The following is a 19,169-nucleotide window of genomic DNA, read 5'->3' as shown; positions in this document are numbered from 1 at the left end:
TTTAGCTCAGGGAAATGCAACCTACATGGAAGTCTCAATGGGCTGCCTGCTGGGGAGAGAGTGATCACATCGCCTAGAGGCGACCTGCAAAGGGGGAATAAAAAAAATAGGAGGTTTTTTTTTCCTTCTTTGTGATTTGTAAAGATGACTTGACAGGGTTTATTCTCCCCCTAGAAAAGTCTGGAGTTTATTTATTTATTTATTTATTTTGCTTGTTTTTCCCCTTAGGAATATTGGGAATTCTGGTCTTTCCTGGTTTTTCTGGAGCACTTCTTGGATGACTCGGAGAGGTAGATTGGATCTTTCCATCCCTTATCTGAAGGGGTTCGGGACTGAATCCTTAACCAAGCCAGCCCGAGCTTTTCTCACAAGGATTTGAGTTAAATATAGGGCAAGAGAAAGAGTTTCAGACACTCTGGAAGGGGAAGGGATTTTTATTCAATCAGTCAGGTTTCACTTTCTTGGTATCTCTGATGTCCTAAACCTGCTAATTCTCTAACCGTAGAGTCTTCCAGGAGTGACAAGACCTGTATGCCTCCTGTCAAAAAACAAGCCATTTAAAGAAATAACCATTTACATTTTGTTACTTGGGGGAGGGTGGAACCCACAACCCATCAGGCCTTCTTTATAAAGCATAAAAAGGGCACAAGCACATTCTGCCCACCCCACTTTGCACTTTAAGAACTCCGCTGCCTGGAATGTAACAACCCCTCGTGAGGAGCAGCTGAGTAGGAGCTGGCACCGAGGCTGAATATCACAGTCCCCAACTATGGCATCCTCGTGTGATGCCAAGTGTGATGACTAGCCAGTCGACAGTACAGCAAGGGGTGCTTTGTAAATATCTGCGATCGGTCCTTTTACAGGCTTTTCGAGATGGGCTGGCTGGTTTTTGTCGGGATCTGCCCTGTTTTGCTGCTGCCGAGATGGAGACGGGTTGCGACTCTCTCCGTTTTGCCATTCACAAGCCAGTCTTATGTCCTAGTTTTGCAAACTCAGCCATCTGGGCGAAAGCGGAGGAGGAGACGGCGTCACAGCCGCATCGCCCCGGCACCCAATCCAAATGCGTACGAGTGAAGTGCTGAGAGCAATCCAGCTTGCTTTGCCTTTCCCAGGATCCCAGGCTCCTTGTTGAACTCGGGGGGAATTTTGCCTCTATAAGGAGCACAGGGTCAGGTCCTAAATAGGGTGCCAAACTTTGCCTTGTTCCTATGCCAAAGAAGGTTTTGCGAGCTGTGAAATGACACCAGCTGAGTCCATTCTTGGGCCATCACAATGTAACAGGAGCAGAGATGGGCTTACAACAGCCATGGACAGCCCACAACCCTGGGGGAAATTTATGGCCCAAGCTGGATCCAGACTTCACAGCTGGTCCCCCTCCCCCCAAATGCACGTTGGACTGAACCCAAACCCGGCATCTGAACAGGCCCAGGCTTCAACCCTGATGTATTTGGATCACAACTTGTATGGCCTAATGTCAAAACACAAGGGGCATGAACCCCATTTTCATTGGCGACGACGATGATTGGTTTTCCATCTCTTGGTGTCGTTGGCTGAAGACTGGATGAATTTCTGGAGAGATTCTTGAGCCAAACACAAGTTATTGGGCTCGGTACAGGAGTAACTGGATGAAATGACTTGCATGAACAGAGGAGCCTGTGACTGGACTCAAACCAGGAGGTCCCTTCCAGTCCTTTGGTTTTATGTTCTTAAATTCTACGGCCAGGTCAGATTAGATGGTCAAACATTCCCTTCTGGGCTTAAAATCTTTGAATCTATGTGCCAATAGTACCAGAGGATCAGTGAACCCATTGGTCTGGGCATTGCTCAAACACATAAGAACATGCAGTCCCTGTCCTGTAGAGGGACTAAAAACCTCAAGTGAAATCTTGTGCTTTTCTTCATATTGCATCCCCAAGTCTCTGCAAATCATCATTGTACAGGAAATTATTATTCGTGCTGTTCCGTGTCCCATGGGAACCTGGCTGGGGCATCAGCGTTTTTTTACTCTTTGCCATTTTATTTATTTATTTCATTTTTTAAAAAATGTTACCATTGGAGTTTGTTGAAACTGGAGGCAGGATTTCTGAATGAACCAAAATACAGCGGTGGCAGTGGGGGGCCTGGCCGTGTGGGCACAGTGCTCCATAGCGGGGAATCATTCAGTGGCCGAGTTTGGGATTCACAGGCACGCTTTCCTTTGTCCTGATTTCATTTAATAAATGGTTTGAAGGGGCACTTAGGAAGATGACTAGCTGAGCACTTACACGTATGAGTGTATTTCATGAGACCAAATGATCTGAATGCGGTTGTCAATGGCCATTAACCTTTGAACTTCCGCGCCTCTCCCCACTCAAGTTCCTCTGGGTAGGGAGAGGGGACATATAATATTGGTCTCGCAGATGCTCTGATTGCAGTGATGTTGTGTGCAAGCCCTTAGCCCCTCTCTTGTTTCTGACAGTGTGTTAGTGGACGGCTTGGCAGATGGAAAGTGCTGCCTTAGAGGTAAATGTTGCATGGCAGAATGTGGAATATGTAGCAGAGAAAAGCTCCGTACTGACCGCCCCCAAAAGGCTCATCTTCCATTGGCCATGGGTTTTTTTTCACTTCGTTCAATTTTATTCTGTTTGTTATAGCTTGTTTAGCCTAACCAAACGAAGGCTGAGGGGAGATATGATTCCTCTCTGAATACATCAGAGGGATAAACATCAGGGAGGGAGAGGAGTTATTTAAGTTAATCGCCAAGGTGGGCACAAGAACAAATGGAGATAAACTGGCCATCAACAAGTTTAGGCTTGAAATTAGACTGTTTCTAACCACCAGAGGAGTGAGGTTCTGGAACAGCCTCCCAAGGGGAGCAGTGGGGGGCCAAAAATGTAATTGGCTTCAAGACTGAACTTGATAAGTTTATGGAGGGGATGGAATGCTGGGACTGCCTACAATGGCATGTCGCCCATCTGTGACTGCTAGCAGCAAATATCTCCAATGACCGGTGATGGGACGCTAGATAGGGAGGGCTCTGAGTTACTATAAAGAATTCTTTCCCAGGGTCTGGCTGGTGGGCCTTGCCCACATGCTCAGGGGCTAACTGATCACCATATTGGGGGCTGGGAAGGAATTTTCCCCCCAGTCAGATTGGCGGAGACCCTGGGTTTTGCCTTCCTCTGCAGCATGGTGCATGGGTCACTTGCAGGTTTAGTGTAAATGGTGGATTCTCTGTAACTTGAAGTCTTTAAATCATGAATTGAGGATGTCAGTAACTCGGCCAGAGATTAGGGGTCTATTACAGCAGTGGGTGGGTGATGTTCTGTGGCCTGCAACACGCAGGAGATCAGACTAGATGATCATGATGGTCCCTTGTCGCCTTGAAGTCTGAGACTCATAACAAAGAACTCCCACACTAAATGCCTTAGGACCCAATCCAGCACCCACTGCAGTTAATGGGCGTGTTTCCATTGATTGAAACGGTAGCTGGATCAGGCCTTTCTTGCACTGTGATTGTCAGATATCCCAGCAGAGATGATTCAGTAATAATGTGCCAAGTCTAAAGAAATGTCCTTTTTTTTGTCTTTGCCTTGCTATTGGTAGGCACCTCTTTGCCCCAGGCTACACTGAAACCCACTATACCCAGACTGGAAGGCCCCACACCATCACTTTCAACCACACAGTAAGTATGCAGACCATGCAAGCAAATCCAAGGAGAGGGTACAGAGAGGGGACGGGGCTTCATCTTCTGGAGACTTGAGTTCCCAACTGGACTGGGTTGAATGTGAATTGAGTTTGGAATTTTCAGCTGTAGAAGTCTCCAGTGGGCAACTGTTTGCATCCCCAAACCTTTGGCCAGCCAATGGTCCCATCGCAGATGAGTTCTTGGGTGGGCACAGTCTGACGGATGCTGCAGATTAGGTCTGTGGGGCATTGGCAGAGATCTGCAGGGAAACCTCTTCCTGTGCCGGCCTCTAGCCGTTTCTTTTTAGTCTCTGCAGAATTTTGCAGCTCTTGAAAGCGAAGACCTGGGGAAAATGCTGCTTTTTCCTTTACGAGGAACAAAACTCTTCTGTGTATGAGCAGATTTGATTGTTTGCCTCTGCCCGCAGGTGGAGTTGTAGCGCTCCAATAAAACCCCAGCTGAGTATCCTATTCCAGTGGCAGTATTCCACAAGGTCTTCACCAGATCCCAAATACCCAATCTGGGTTCACCCCAACGAATATAAAGCAGAGCAGAGAGAGAATTTTCCAAAGCACTGAAAGGACTGAGGAGACTCAGCCCCATTGCCTTCCAATGCTGCGGTTCATTGACACTGCTCTTTGCAAAGTGCGAGCTCCGTGCTTGCTATGTTCCCAGCCTTTTGCGCGACTAGCCCATGCCAGCTGGCTCCTGGTCAGAACAATCATCATGAATTACCAATCTCAGACCAGGACTCTCGGCTGCAGTTGCACAAAGATATACATTGGTTAGAATTTTAAACTAAAAGATAAAGACGATGAGATCATTTTCCCTGCTACTGTTTGCTCCCCTCTCTCCTCCCGGAGGCACACAGCTGGGTGAGGAGTTTGGGCTGGGGTGGAATGCTGTCAGCATGTTGGCCCGAGTGGCTTCCTTGTTCCTACCATAGTCTGCCTTTTGTCTTGAGATGAGCCCATCTAAATGGACTTTCCGGTCTATAACATATAACCCTTTATAGAACTAAAGTATGAGGTCAGCACATTCTTCAGGGCCTGATCCAACGCCAGCTGAAGTCAACAGACAGATTCCCATTGACTTCAGCAAGCTTCGGATCAAGCCCGGTCGGCTCGTCTGTGAAGCTTCCTCGGGACGTTACAGCACCTTAGATTTTATTAGCAATGAAGAGCATGTTCATGCATGTCCACAAGGCCATGTTATGACAGCTGAGATGCTAGGTTTGAATCAGGGGACCACTGTTTGTTGTTGTTGTTGCATTAAAGTCTCACCTGGTGGCAGAAGGGACAGTACTAGAGAGAATTAAAGGCTCTCTCATTGCTCACGTGGGACTTAGCAGCACCCAGGTCCTGTACTGGTCCTTTCTGCCCAGGAGTTAATTCCACCCTCCAACAATAAAAGAACTCACCAAACTGTTCCTTCCCTTGATAATCTCCTTTCTCCTTTCCAGGACCATTGCTTCTACCATGGTGTTGTGCGAGGCCTGGAACAATCCAGCATCACACTCAGCACGTGCAAAGGGCTACGGTAAGATTCAAGCAAGCCCTGACAAAACAAGCATCTGACAGTCTGGCCTCCCCTCATCCTTTCCAAGGCCTCCGGGCATCCCCTCATGTGACACCCTAGCAAGGTTGTTAGCATTAGAGCTAGTCGGGAATTTTCCAACTAAAAGTTTTTGACCAGAAAACGTGGATTGGTCAAAAGCGAAGCTTTGTGTGGGAAAGGGTTGGCTTCAACAAATGGTTCGACTTGAACTTTTGAAAAGTTTTGAAATTGTCGCAATGAAACCTTGTTTTCCCAGTCGGAACTGACGCTTTGGTTGGAAACTGAGTAAAAAATAAATAACTTTTGAATATTTTGTCCACAGGAATTTTTGTTGGAATTGACACACTTAAAAAGTGTTTGACAAATTTCCAACAAGTTTTAGTCCTGGGCAGAAAAAAGACCAGATCCTCAGCAAGTGTAAATCAGCATTGCTCTAGTGAAATCAACAGAGCTACATTCACTTACAGCAGCTGGGGATCTGGGCCCACAACGAGGGTGGCCAGCTTTCCGGTTGAAAAGGGGACCTGCTGGTGTCCGGTCAGATCTACTAACTGGACACCCAACGTCCGGTTACTGCGGGTGGGGGAGGTGGGGAGGGACCAAGTCATCATCTGTGTCAGCCCCTACTCTGTCAGGGTCACCTCCTACCTGCATCGGGCGGCTGCAGCTCCCCGCCCCAGCTCTGCAGGAGAGTCCCTCCCAACCCACGCAGGGAGGAAGGGGGAGAGGGGAAAAGCAGTGAGTGATGGAGGGATGGGGAAATAGGAGCAAATGGGGGGTGGGGCCTCAGGGGGAAGGAGCAGGGCAGGAGTGGGGCCTTGGGGGAAGAGGCGGGGCAGGGGAGGTTTCGGCACTCCTGCTGGAGTGTCTGGTTTTTAAATATTACAAAGTTGGCAACCCTAAATATCACATGCACTTGAAGGCTCTCAGTTAAGATACTTCACATCTGTTTATAAACAGGACACTGTTTGCAATCAACTCCAGCTGAAAGCTGGTTGGAAGTCGGGCTGGAGAGATTTAGTCCTGTCAGGAAACAGGCCTTGCCAAAAAAAACCCTTAACAACCTCAAGTGCTTTCAATGTAAATGAAATATCTGGTGGTATAAACAGGACAAAGTGGCCACCTGTGTTTTGCAATAAATAATCCACTTGCTATAAAAAAGCAGAAGAAATCACAGGTGTGCCCTACTTCTGTTTTATCCCACATTCTTCCAGGCACTTTATTCTTAGCGTCAGAGGAAACGGCTCTAGTTCGGCTAACGTGTGCAGTCCTGCTGCCCCGCGCCCCAACCATCGAGCTGCACTGTTCTAAATAACGATGTAGGGAAGTCGAGCACACACATCTGTTTTCACTTTCCCTACAGAGCTCTCAAGCAGAGCCATTCTACCCCCAAATCTATACGTCTTCCACTGGGCAAAGAACCCCGTTAAACACGGAGCCTTTCCAAACCTGCTGCATGGAAAAAGGCCAGTTGAGAAAAACAGACCCACATGGGAAACATCCTTCCATCAGTCCTTGATTACAATAGTACAAACGAGGTTTCCGTTACAATGTGGGGAGAACGGCAACGTAGCACCTAGGAGTATTGTTAAAAATGCCCTTGCAAAAGGAAAACCTCCAGAAGTCGTTGTACTTTCCACCAGGAAACTGTCTTAGTGCGATTTTAGTGACTTGATATTGCACGACAAATGTGTGGGGGCGCCCCATAGAAAGGGCCCCATCCTGTGACCCTTGATTTACCAGCTGAAGTCAGTGAAGCCAAGCTGCCAGCGGGTGAGCGTTCTCCCTGCTTTTCCTCTTCACGGGGTACAGCATGCGGCACCTGGCTGGTTTTGTTGGCTAAGTTCTTCGGAGCAGGGACCATCTTCTCACTCGGTGTTTGCACAGCACCCAGCACAATCAGGTCTTGGTCTGAGACTGGGGCTGCTAGCTGTTACTGCAGTACAAATACCAAAGAATAGAGTGAGGGGGGGGCATGACCCTGTCTTCTCCGGGCTGTCCTGTGCCCTGACGATTGACGGGGAGAACGGCTCCCATTGTGTGGAACGGAAGACCTGCAATCATATCCCATCACTGCATGGAGTGCAAGAAGATGGGGGAGCCTCTTTGCACGCCCACCCTGCTGTAAGCGCCCCTGGAGCAACACGGCCTGGGGGTAATCCTGTAGTTTGTGACAGGCCCCTGCAATACGGTTATGTTCTAAAGAGAGCCAGGGATGAAGATACCCTTGGCTTCTCATGTGCCTCGGTCGCAGGCACAGCCCCACAGCCTGAGTGGGCAGCAAACGACTGAAATGGATTCTCCAAATTGGATAAACTACTGGTTCATCCACAAAACTCGGCAGCTTCCCAGCACAAAGCTGAGCGAGCGACGGTGCGGACAGCAAGGAGGCTCCTTTAAGGTCGAGAGCGACGCTCAGAGGGCTGTGCAATCTCGAGAGATGTGTGAGAGAGGGATGGGGCAGGGGTCTGAGAATAGGGCACGTAAAGGAGCAGTTACCCATTTGCAAACACGAACGCCTGCTTGTCCCTGTAAAGGTGGGGGTTGTGATTAGCAAACGGGGGTGCTCATAAGGGTTGCTTGCATTCTCGGATGTTGGCCCTTAAGGTTTTGCTGTTGACCTATGTTACTGCTAGAAAACGAAGAGTCCCTGATCAGGACTGGGGCTCCCTGGTGCTGGGTGCTGTACAAACATAGACCCCGATCAGTCAAATACTCATGCACGTGCTTAACTTTTAGCCCCTCATCACGTGCTTAAAATTCAATGCAGGTGTGTTTGCAGGACCAGGGCCGTAGAAGCTTATGCAGAAGTGAGCTTATTAGTTATGATGTGGTAATAAACCACGGTGTGAGCAAACACCACGAGTACCAGCTGGGCTTCAGTGGGCTTGTGTCTGAGGAACTCAAGACGAGGACGGGGCCTGCATTGAAGCAGCAGAAGCAGAAGCTTGAAGCAAGGCTTTCAGTGGGACTCCCCCTCCCCCCCCCCCCCCAGCTATGTGACCCGCCAGTGGATTCCTCCTGGGCACCTGCCAATGGGACCAAATGCTGCTTTCGGCGGGGCAACCCCTGCTGATTAACGTGGGCTAACACCACCTGGATCTTTTCCTTTTTACGGGTGAGCTTTATTTGGCATTGCTCTGCAGCTCCTAAAATAACTCTGCGTCATGAGGTGTGTTTCTGGCACTGGGAATACGAGAGACTGGGCTTCTCTAATGCTTTCTAAAGCCTGCGCCGCTTGTCCAGGTATTCCTATTGCTGCAGGGCTCAGGGAAAGGCTTCGAGCTTGCGCCGACTCTGTTATGGCTGCGATGCACCTTTCAGGGGCCTGGGGAAAGCATCTGCTGAGCCATCCTAGGCAGCTCCTATCCAAAGGGGCTCCTGCCTCCTGGCTGGTATTGGAAATACAGAGCCGTGCCTGCGTCACTGCACGGCCTGGGCTTGTGGGGGAAGAGCTGGAGGAGAAATGCGGCAAAGCGCCACACAATGGCTCCCTACTTGGCTTGAAAGGGGTCGCCTGGAAACTCTTGCTCTAGCAAGTAGCTTATAAATGAAAATAAACAGGCTTCTAATATGTGAAATCTGGATAGCGCACCCCGCTCCCGGAGAGCATCCTGAATACAACCCCAGACTATAACGAAAGAGCGTTCCTTGGCCATATACATTATTTATGTTCTTTGATACCTCTTTTCTATCGGCCACTCACTTTGCTAAATAGGATGCGCTAGTTCCCCTCCCACACTGTGCCATGCACGGAAGCACAGACGGTTTGTCTCTCTCCAATCTTCAGTATAATTTCAAGCAGCCTGGGTGAAATTCATCCCTGTGCAGAAGAACAGCAAAAGGCCCTCCCCTTGCCTCACCTGCGTCCCTTAACCTCAATTTCTCCATTTGTATTCGGGGGTAATAAATTCTTACCCACTTCCCTGTGGCCAAAAAGGCCTAAGAATGATTATCTAAGGCACATGGGTATGTGACAAACAACGTATCCTTGATCATGGCTGGTATTTACAGAGGAGCCTAAGGAAATTAGGTGCCCAACTCTCATTGAAAGACCATGGAAGTTGGATGCCTTTTTCTGCCAGGCACCTTTGACATTCCCAGCCCCCATGTGATTGCATCCCAGAGAGGCTGTAGTTCTGTATTTATTGACTAGATCGGGTTGGAAAATGGTATTTTCTGTGCGGGGGAGAAATGGGGAAAAACCCCTTAAAATTGACATTTCAGTTGAAAATTTTCACATTTCTTTTCATGAAGGGAAACAAAATGAAAAACATGGTTTTGGTTCAAAATGCACAGGCTTTTGGCTTGGGTTCCCTTCCCTTTTTAACAACCAGAAAATGGGGGAGGGGGGAAGGGAGGGATGGAGGGGGGGAAGGGAGGGATAGGCGGGGAGAGAGGTTTTTTCTTCCTTTCCTCCACTTTGAGGAAATGAGGCAAAGGAGGAAAATAACCCAAAACCTCAAATTTCTATTGATGGAAAAAAACAAAACATTTTCTTGTTTAGTCAAAAGGCCAATTTGTGATTCAGTTGATAAGCCGCTTGGCGCACAATATTTTAGACAAAAAAAATCTCAACAAGCTCTCTATTAACTGGTAACATCATTTCCCTGTCTGAAGTATTTATTTAGCTTCCTTTCCCACAGTATCTGAGCACCTCACAATCACTAATGTGTTTATCCTCACAACTCCCCTATTGACCCCAGAGTACAGACGGGGAACAGAGACACTGAGAAGCTAAGGCCCAGATTGTCAAAGAATTTCAGTGAAAGGTAGTGGCGTTGGGCCTAAGTGACTTCCCCAAGATCGCACAGGAAGTCAGTGGCGGAGCAGGAAATTAAATGCTGGTTTTCTGGACCCTAGACTAACCACTGAACTGTCCTTTCTCTCACTGCTTCTTATTTCAACAGTGGTCTTATAGTACTGAGCAGCAACCTCAGTTACATCTTGGAGCCGGTCCCCGATAGCCAGGATCAACACTTGATCTACAGATCAGAACATTTGAGGCTTCCCAAGGGGACCTGTGGATATCTGCACAAAGAGCCCACAACCACACACTTGCTCAACACATTGACAGGCCGGGCCACAGCACACCATCACAGGGTGAGTGTGTACCACGTAAGCGAGGGCACTCATTGCAACATGCGGCAGGGTGTGGGTCATCACCTCTGAGCAGGCTGAGGACATGAAACCAAGGGGATGCAGTTCCTCCAAAAGGAAGTCAGCGATTAGGAATTAGTGGCCGCTCAAACGATGTAACGGAAGCAAACAAGTGTCCGTGTGTAACGGGGGGCAGGGGAATGGTCAGTAAGGCAGCCATTGCCAGACAAGAAAAATGATTAACCACAACTAACCTCTGGGGTGCTCTGTCCCAGGTGAAGCGGGAGGATTTGCAGTCTACGAAGTACGTGGAGCTGCTGCTGGTGGCTGATTACGCAGAGGTAAGAGAAATACGCCATGTTTACACCGGCTGAGAACTGGGTCCATGGCAAATCTCTCTCGCTGCAGAACAGGTAGAGTGTGGACACTGGCAGGGGCAGCTTTCTCCTGCTATCCCTGATGTGGAGGGATCCCGGCAGGGTGTACAGAATGGGGTTCCACTTCCCTGCCCTCCCGGTCCCCCACCACTCCGAGAATACCCAGGAAAGACATTACTTATTGCCAATAGGAGGGGGAAACTGTGATACGGACAAGTGACTCGGGTTGAGCCCACCCATTTATTTCAAGTAGGTCACTGCACAGCCATCAGAGATGTAACTATCGCCTGTCACTACCAGTCTGCACTGACTACTAACAGTTACCCTGGATTTGAGGGGTGTGTGTACCTCAGAATGTGATCAAGCCAATTGCAACCATATTATGAGCATTCAGCCACCATGCGTTAATAAAGAAGAACACCACATAGTTAACAGTTAATTGGAAAGCAGGCTTTTAGATGCAAGGTCAAAATCTAGCTGGCAGTTTCTGCTAATCAGAGTGGGAGGAGGGGAAAGAAAAGTAAATAACTGAGACAGAAAGAAGATACGTGGAGGGAAACCTTGAGTCTAGATGCCTCTGATATTAGAAGTTTATTGAAAGTTAGGAAAAGTTATGATCCAGGAGGGTCATTATGATCTATGTGTTTTGTAGAAATTAGTTATAAAAAGTCTAGATAATAGAGTATACTTTTGGAACAGTCCTCTAAAGCCATCTTGAGAAATGTTTTTTCGGACACCTTTTCTCTCCTGTGGGTGAGCAACTGGCCACTGCGAACCCACTGTTAATTACTCAATACTGTTCCAGAGTTCAGGTAAATATCTGGGATGTTCAAAGCCTATCGCTTATGTCTGTGTGTGCATAAATCTAATAAACTGCCGTTTTAGATAGAACACGCTGACTTGCATTAATCTTTTTATCAGACAGAATTGCTGTGTTCCCATTGATTTATTCCTGGCACCACCTGAAGTGAAACCGTTATGTTACCCCTGCTGGGGTTCTGAAAACCCAGGGTAACGCTAACCAGTGACCTAATGTGAAAAGGCTCCATATCTTATTAGCAGTCAGCATGCAGGAGCATTCACTCAGTTACACAGCTCCATGTTTAATGATGTTGCTCCTGGAATAGACGGCTCTCTACAGATTGTGATTTGGGGTTGTGGGGTTTCTCAGGGATAATCTGGTCCCCTAATTCTATTCCCTGTCCCTTCCCTACAGAAATCCAGGTGATTAGCTACTATCTCCGTTGGTATTTAGTGGTGGAGGTAAAGAAAGCTCTTGCCGAGGTTTCAGATGCTGCGAATCTAAACTTTCTGTGTCAAAGCTGTTCAATACCATCCCAAACCTGACAACGTTTAATTGATCATTTAATTATCACACAGAGTGGGGTAGGGAGGTCAGCCCCATTCATAAAGTTACAGGCTGATGCTAAAATTGCACAGCTCCTTCAGGGCTATTGGCTGTAACCTCTTCTGAATGACACTAGAGAGGCAGATTCTGGGTGTTTCGCCTCTGTTAGGCACCAGGAGACTGCAGAGATTGTGCGAAAACGCAGCTTATCCAGGGATTGCCAGATGTTCTTCCCCCTTTCGTTAGTCAAACCCTTGATGTGATCAATGCAAACTGCCCCCTCCTGAAAGAAGAAATGCCCCAGCTTTTCCAGTGAGAACCCCCAGTCTGGTTTAAAAAAGATCTTTTAGGAACTTGTTTTAAGTACGTGAATCAAACATTATTTGCCAAGTTAACTCATTATTTACCACATGTTTTCAATGGGCCAAAAGTGTTTTAAATGAAGCAGTGCAGCTATCATTCTTGTCCGGTAAGTGAGTTGTGTAACGAATCCTCTATGATAAGTGCTGTGGTTGTGCTAATTACAGGCATGAAGTTACATTACCTTGTGCGTAACATGGCAAATTAGTCAGCTCTTTACGTAAATGTCTGGCCAGGGGATTCTCACCTAGGATGAACATGTGTTGCTCTGTTCGATGGCTAGCATCACGGTGGTATGATGCCGCCAGCTTGGCGCACAGGGAGAAGTAGCTCTTCCTGTTGCGAATAGGGGTCTGGTGTATACACTGAAGGGGGACTCCTGGGCACCACATGTGCACTGACTGGGTTAGTCCCCTCCGTATTCTCAGAATAACACGATCTGGTTAAATGTGTGTTACGCTCTTGCTTGTTTTTAAAGGATGATGCTGATTTGTGCTCGTTTCATTCAGTTTCAGAAGAATAACTATGACCTTCAAATAACGAAGAATAAACTAGTGGAGGTTGCTAATTACGTAGATAAGGTGAGGCCAGGTGTGTAACCGGTGGGAAAGGAGCTGAAGTCTCAGCGAAACACAATCACCTGAACTTCTTGTGCCAGAAAGAAGGCATCCTTCTCAGCAAAGGGAATTCCCCACTGGCTCCTTCTCCCCGATGACCTGGCACTGTGGAGACTGGGCGGCGCCCCCAGAACAGTTCCACTGAGCAGAGGCATTGGAGACGGGGAGCCGAGAGGGAATCCCCTCCCCTTACAGGGGTGTTAGCAAGAAAATCTCAATGTGTTTTGAATTGTTTCTTCTCAAAGCTGTGTTACTGTGGGTGACCTTCATCGCTTACAGCAACCCGCTACCATTAGCCCCACAAGGAAAGCGCCACATCTGGCATCCAGCCCAGACAGTGCTTTGGAAGGGTTTTGTATTGGATGCTGATGGGGCTCGTCCCATCCCAGAGCTGAGGGTAGAACATGCTTCTAGGGAGACCCACTTTCCCTGAACCTACGGTTCTGTCTAACTGTACAAAATTCACATATTTAGCATTGTTTATATTAATGGTTTAATATGAGGAGAAAAATCGTCAGCAATCAGTTGATCGGCTCTTTCCTCTCCTCTCTGTGCATCTTCTAGTTTTACAAGTCCCTGAACATTCGGATTGCCCTGGTGGGGCTGGAGGTCTGGACTGACCGAAATAAGTGCGATATATCCGAGAATTCACATTCCACCCTTTGGTCCTTCCTTGCTTGGAGGCGCAAGCTGCTAGCCCGCAAAAAGCACGACAATGCCCAGTTAATCACGTATGTTGCTTTTCCTGGAATAACACGATCTCTCTGCCCAAGGGATCTGGGGACAAGGTGTGAAATCAGCAGGGATAAGGTTCTAGTTGGACCGCATTCATGGGGCTGGAGCTTTAGAAAGTGGTATGGAGTCACAGTATATGTACATTGAAGTGGGGGACTGCCATCCCCATTATTGTGCATGCATAATACTCGTGCAAATGCTTGTGCATCTTTGCATGCACAATTGTGCACAGACTTTTCTGAAGATCTGGGCAGTAAGGCAAGATGTACAGTTCAGTGGGTGCAGATTGCAGGAGGCACTCAGCCAGTTCTGGGGCAGTGCCCTGTGTTAGCAAGTGCATCATTCTGCACTCTGACATGCTTGGCGCATCGGGCTGGGAGCTAGCTGGCTAAGCAGAGTGACTCATCCTGTTGATCTGATTAGTTCCACTGGATACAGGGTCAGCAAGGTGGGTCTGTTAGAAGAACAATCTGCAGCAGCTCCCTAGTGAGAAGTGGAGTGGGAGCCAGTGAAAAGCAAATGCAGAGATGCAACACCTTTTCCGTGGGGTTTTTCACAGACAGATTCATTCTGCTTTTCATACTGTTCTGAGTGTCTGGTCGGACATGATTCCCCAAGCCACCGCTTTCTTATGAGACCCTAAAAACTCGGAAGGGCAGTGTAGCATTCCAGGTGACTGGGGACTCCTTAAATCAATGCACTGAGCTAGCATAGTGAGCCCTGGAATAGATCTGCACTGCCTGGGTATTCACCCAGCACTCATTAAATTCCCAGAGTCTGGCCCCAGCATGCATTGTGCTCAGGATACAGCCTGGGGTGGATTGTCAGTGGACAGTCTCTTGTGTGTTTGTTTCCAAGTCCAGGAAGTCAGTAATCTGCTAGGAACATCACCAGGCCATTACAAGCAATCGGATTGGCTGCACAGTCTAGATGGCTTGATCATGGTGTAAGGTGAACTATTAGCTCTAGAAGAGGAATGATGGAGCTGAAAAGCTAAACTGTGAAGATAGCAGGAAAGGTATTAATGAAGAAGCCATTTCCTTATGGTCTGATGTAAGTTCATAGGGCTACAGACAGCATTGGTTTCTACAAGACCTCAGACTACATCTCTGTCCCATTTCATTATTTCTCTGGATTGTTTTCAGTGGGATGTCGTTCCAGGGCACCACAATCGGCTTAGCTCCGCTGATGGCCATGTGCTCCGATTTCCAATCTGGAGGGGTGAACATGGTAAGTTATTACTAACAACTAATCAGGCATTTCCTGTGCGTAGCAAATATGTGTGATAGCTGCCTCCCAGAAAACCAAGAGGGAAAACGCTTTTTTAGGTCGGTCTCCAGCATTCCCTTTCATAAAAGGTTAAAGACAACCCCAGGTAACAATTCTCCGTGCATCCGTGAAAGGCTCTGGGTACCTCATTAATCCGGGGCACACACAGTCTGACAAAACGTTGGTGGGGAGAAGATTGAGGTGGGAGTTGAATCCGGAGCATTTGTGCGTAGAAAACAAGACTTCACGACTTCAGTCTCGGGTGCCAGCAATGCAGCACGTGGTGCCATCACTCCGATCGTGTAAAAGGCTACCGGGGTCTAACGATAAACAATATTCAATTCAACCCAAAGTAAAGGCCTGTTATACAGCATTATGGCCCAGACAAGACAGGCCGTAGGCAGTACAGATTGGTGCTCATGGCCAGCAGACCACTTTGCAACAGACATCTGAAACAGACAGAGATGGGCCTGAGCTGCAGCATCCAGACCTGGATCCAAACTGCCCCATTGACTGCAGGCCCACCTTCAGCAGCAGAAAATGCACCTCTCGGCCCAACCCCGCTCGGTGCGAGTGCTCGGCCGACGTGTCGGTGACACGCTGACGCTGCTCTTTGATTCTGACCAGGATCACTCCGACAACCCCATCGGCGTCGCTGCCACCGTGGCCCATGAGATGGGCCACAACTTGGGCATGAGCCACGACTCGGCTGGCTGCTGTGCCGCCCGGGCTGACGACGGAGGCTGCATCATGGCTGCCGCCACGGGGTGAGTTGCTCTTCCGTGGAAAACAAAACCCGCTGCGTCCCAGAGAACCCAGGGGAACGGGGATCAGTGAGGAGGCAGCATGGAGCTGGGTCCAGCGCTGGGTGTTGTATGTAACAGGTTTACGGAGACACCTCTTCAGTGGCAACTTGGGTCACGTGGCAGGAGCAGTTAGTTTAATTCCCAGTTTAAATTAAACTGCCCCCTACCAAATGACTGACCCCAGTGGAATGAAGGGGTCAGCCAAAATACCCTGCAGCGGGAGGGTTTAGTCGATTTAGTTGCATGTGCTCTGTATGTAAAATACCCCTACGGGTGTTAGGCACTTTTACTTGTATAACAGCAGGGTTCATATTCCCAGGCAATGTGGTAACCAAGGGCAAAGCGATTACCTGGGGGACCATCCAAAGGCACAGCTACGGAGCCATGTTTGTAAGCCGGTTACCTGGGGTTGTCATTGCCTGTTAGGAGCTTCTTGTTAAGAGAACTCAGTTCCACTTCATGTCAATTCACTGGGGGCAATTAACAGGTTAATGGGGTGAGAGCGTAGTTTTGCCCTGGAAGTGGTGATGCAGCAAATGGATTTGGTCCATGCTCTTCTGCTTCTATTTCAGGTGAGTGGTTACAAGTCTGTATTTCCCAGAAAAAGAACCGCAAGCCCTGAGGGGAAGAGGGAGGAAGAGCTAGAGTGTAAACCCAGGGGGATTCAGGGTTAATTTTTCATGGGTTCTGTGTTTCTTCAGACACACACAATCCCTAGCTCTGCCCTCCTCCCTTAAAGCCACATGCTCTCGTATTGCTGAAAAATTCACTCCTCAGGGCTCCAGAAGAGTTTCTAGAAGTTCTAGAGCTGGGCTTTGTACTAATAAAAAACCCTAACCCACCCCCCACTCCTCACCCCCTTCTTATTTGAAATGAAACAAACCCATCATTTAACCAAGAACATTTGAAGTTGTTTATCACAAGCCCATCTTTAAAACCCCTTGTTTTGAAGTCATTGAGTTCTCACAAACAAAGAAAAATATCAAGAGGGAAAGTGGCGGTACGCTGGCATGCGTGCACACACGCAACATGCACACAAATGCAACATGCATGTGCCTGTGTGCATGCATCTAACATACATGTACATATACACACATACACCCCAAGAGGAGATTAAAAAGCCATGTAACAGAAAACCTACTTAAACCTGTTCCACTTGAGTAGGAGGTTGGGGGGTGGGAATAAATCTTTTTATCAGTCAGATTCACAACCAATTATTCAGTGTCAAGTGTAAGGTTCTAAAAGTTACTCTAACAGTTCGGAAGAAGCCATACTGAGTGGCTAAGGGTATATCTCCTTGGGGGCCGTGTACGTGGAGCCTAGGGTGACCAGATATCTTTTTCTTATATAGGCTCCTATTACCCCCCACCCCCATCCCGATTTTTCACATTTGCTCTCTGGTCACCCTAGTGGAGCCTGGGTTTTAGTCTAATACTTGATATTAAGAAAACCTCTTGGATGGGGTGTCCGCTATGCCTCTTCCAGACTCTCCCACCTTGAATCCCCCACCTGGGGAAAGGAGGCATCAGAGCTGAAATCTAAACTCCTTGTCCGCTGTAACCTGGATACAAGATGGAATCTGACCCTGCCCAGGAACACACAGGCTAAATTCACCCTTTGTGCAACTTCACTGCAGTCCCGGTGGGAGCCCAACCTTCAGAGGAGGAGCAGTTCTACCCGTGTGTGCATTTGCTTTGCTGCTTTATGCCTTAGATCGCCTCTCACGCGATGCTCCTCTGACCTGATCTGTGTGCAGGCACCCGTTCCCCAGGGTATTCAACACGTGCAATAGGAAGGAGCTGGACAGGTACCTGCAGTCCGGCGGAGGGATATGTCTCTCCAACATGCCAGACCCCAATACTTTATACGGAGGGAAGAGGTGCGGAAACGGTTACCTGGAAGATGGGGAGGAATGTGACTGCGGAGAAGTGGAGGTAACTCTCGTTTAGATCGAATTGTTTGCGGCTGAGATGGGAGAAAGTGATGTGGGTGCGAAGCAGCCGACAGGCACACAAACCCATGATATGTGCACAGCTTTTATAGGTGCAGGAGACACGCGTATGAAAAGTACAATTAACATGGGTGCAATGTCCATCAGATTGTAAAGCTCTTTAAGGCTGAGACCTTGTCTAACTGTATGTACGGCACCTAACACAATGCATCCCTAATCCTGCCTGGGGCCTCTGGGGGCTACCACAATACAAACAATAATGGTAACATGCATTTGTAACTTGCTAGCTAAATGGGTCATGTCCCCCTCTAGTGGCTGATGCTCATAGAAGATAAGAGCCTACTACTGATATCCGCTAATGAAGTGACTCCTTTAGCTCAGGTGACAGATGTCTGTGCTTTTGATGCTGAAGATTTTAGGATTAATCCCTGCCGACGACCCCTTGCAAGAGTGGTTACACATTCAGCACTGCTTTTGGCAGAAGGCACGTGCAGGGAACATCCAGCATACATGCTGGTAGGAGACATGTATGGAGAGAGCATGCAAGCTGGATGCTTGTAGCTTTAGGAACTATACTAAGCTAAAGCACTTACCACGGAACGTATTTGAAAAATCCACAGGGAATGGTTAGTCTGGTTCAAAAGAAACAAAGAAAATAAATGGGAAGAGCATTTGCATGAGCGGAAGGATGGGAGTTCAGTGTAGAGAAGCCCGTTAGCTTAGTGGATAGAGCACTAGCCTGGCTTCTATTCCTGGCTCTGCCACTGGCCTGCTGGCTAACCTTGTGCAAATCACAGCGCCATTCTCTGCCTCAGTTTCCCAATCTGTAAAATGGGGATAATGATAGTGGGGGTGAAGCGCTTGAGATCTACTGGTGAGAAGTGCTACATAACAGCTAGGTATGAGTATTCTAGTTGCCATCTTAATGCAATCGCTCCACCAATCCAGCTCTAAAATACAGTTAAACTAGGTGGGTAGCCTGGACACACCACAAAATTTGCATCGAGTTCTAGATTTCAGATAGTCCAGGGGCCTCTGGTTTGACCTGATGCAAAGAGGAGGAGTCATTTGCAAAATTCAAAGCCAGACGTAGGTTTGAAGTTCAGGGATCTGGAATCCGCAATCGATTTGGACCCAGATCTAAATCAGAAAAAAAGTGGGTAGAAGACTCACTGGCCTTTCGGACAGCCGTACGAGCCTCATTTGTATTGCGGTTTGCCAGGCTCACTGGAATTATGTGCAGCTTCATCTCTGAACATGTCAGGTTGCCTCCTTTCTTTCATTCTGTGCTTCCCTGTCTTCTCCTCTCTGCGATGAAGCAGGATGAGACGGAACCCTCCTGGGGCTAGCAGGCCAGAGCCGCCAGTTGAAATGCACACAGC

The 19,169-nt window shown here is 48.2% G+C and overlaps 1 protein-coding gene across 1 annotated transcript in view; it reads left to right on the top strand.

Moving 5' to 3' along the window:
- The window catches only part of ADAM19 (ADAM metallopeptidase domain 19), a 51,010-nt gene that overhangs the window by 16,951 nt on the left and 14,890 nt on the right, over nt 1-19,169 (top strand). Inside the window, exons 4-12 of the mRNA XM_065409107.1 lie at nt 3,586-3,664; nt 5,130-5,206; nt 10,135-10,327; nt 10,600-10,665; nt 12,919-12,990; nt 13,591-13,757; nt 14,907-14,991; nt 15,658-15,797; nt 17,593-17,770. Of these exons, the coding sequence (XP_065265179.1) occupies nt 3,586-3,664; nt 5,130-5,206; nt 10,135-10,327; nt 10,600-10,665; nt 12,919-12,990; nt 13,591-13,757; nt 14,907-14,991; nt 15,658-15,797; nt 17,593-17,770 (1,057 nt within the window). The remainder of the gene's footprint in view (nt 1-3,585; nt 3,665-5,129; nt 5,207-10,134; nt 10,328-10,599; nt 10,666-12,918; nt 12,991-13,590; nt 13,758-14,906; nt 14,992-15,657; nt 15,798-17,592; nt 17,771-19,169) is intronic.

Source organism: Emys orbicularis, chromosome 8 (genome assembly GCF_028017835.1).
Source record: "Emys orbicularis isolate rEmyOrb1 chromosome 8, rEmyOrb1.hap1, whole genome shotgun sequence".
NCBI classification, from domain to species: Eukaryota; Metazoa; Chordata; order Testudines; family Emydidae; genus Emys; species Emys orbicularis.
This window is presented reverse-complemented; position numbering and strand designations above follow the sequence as displayed.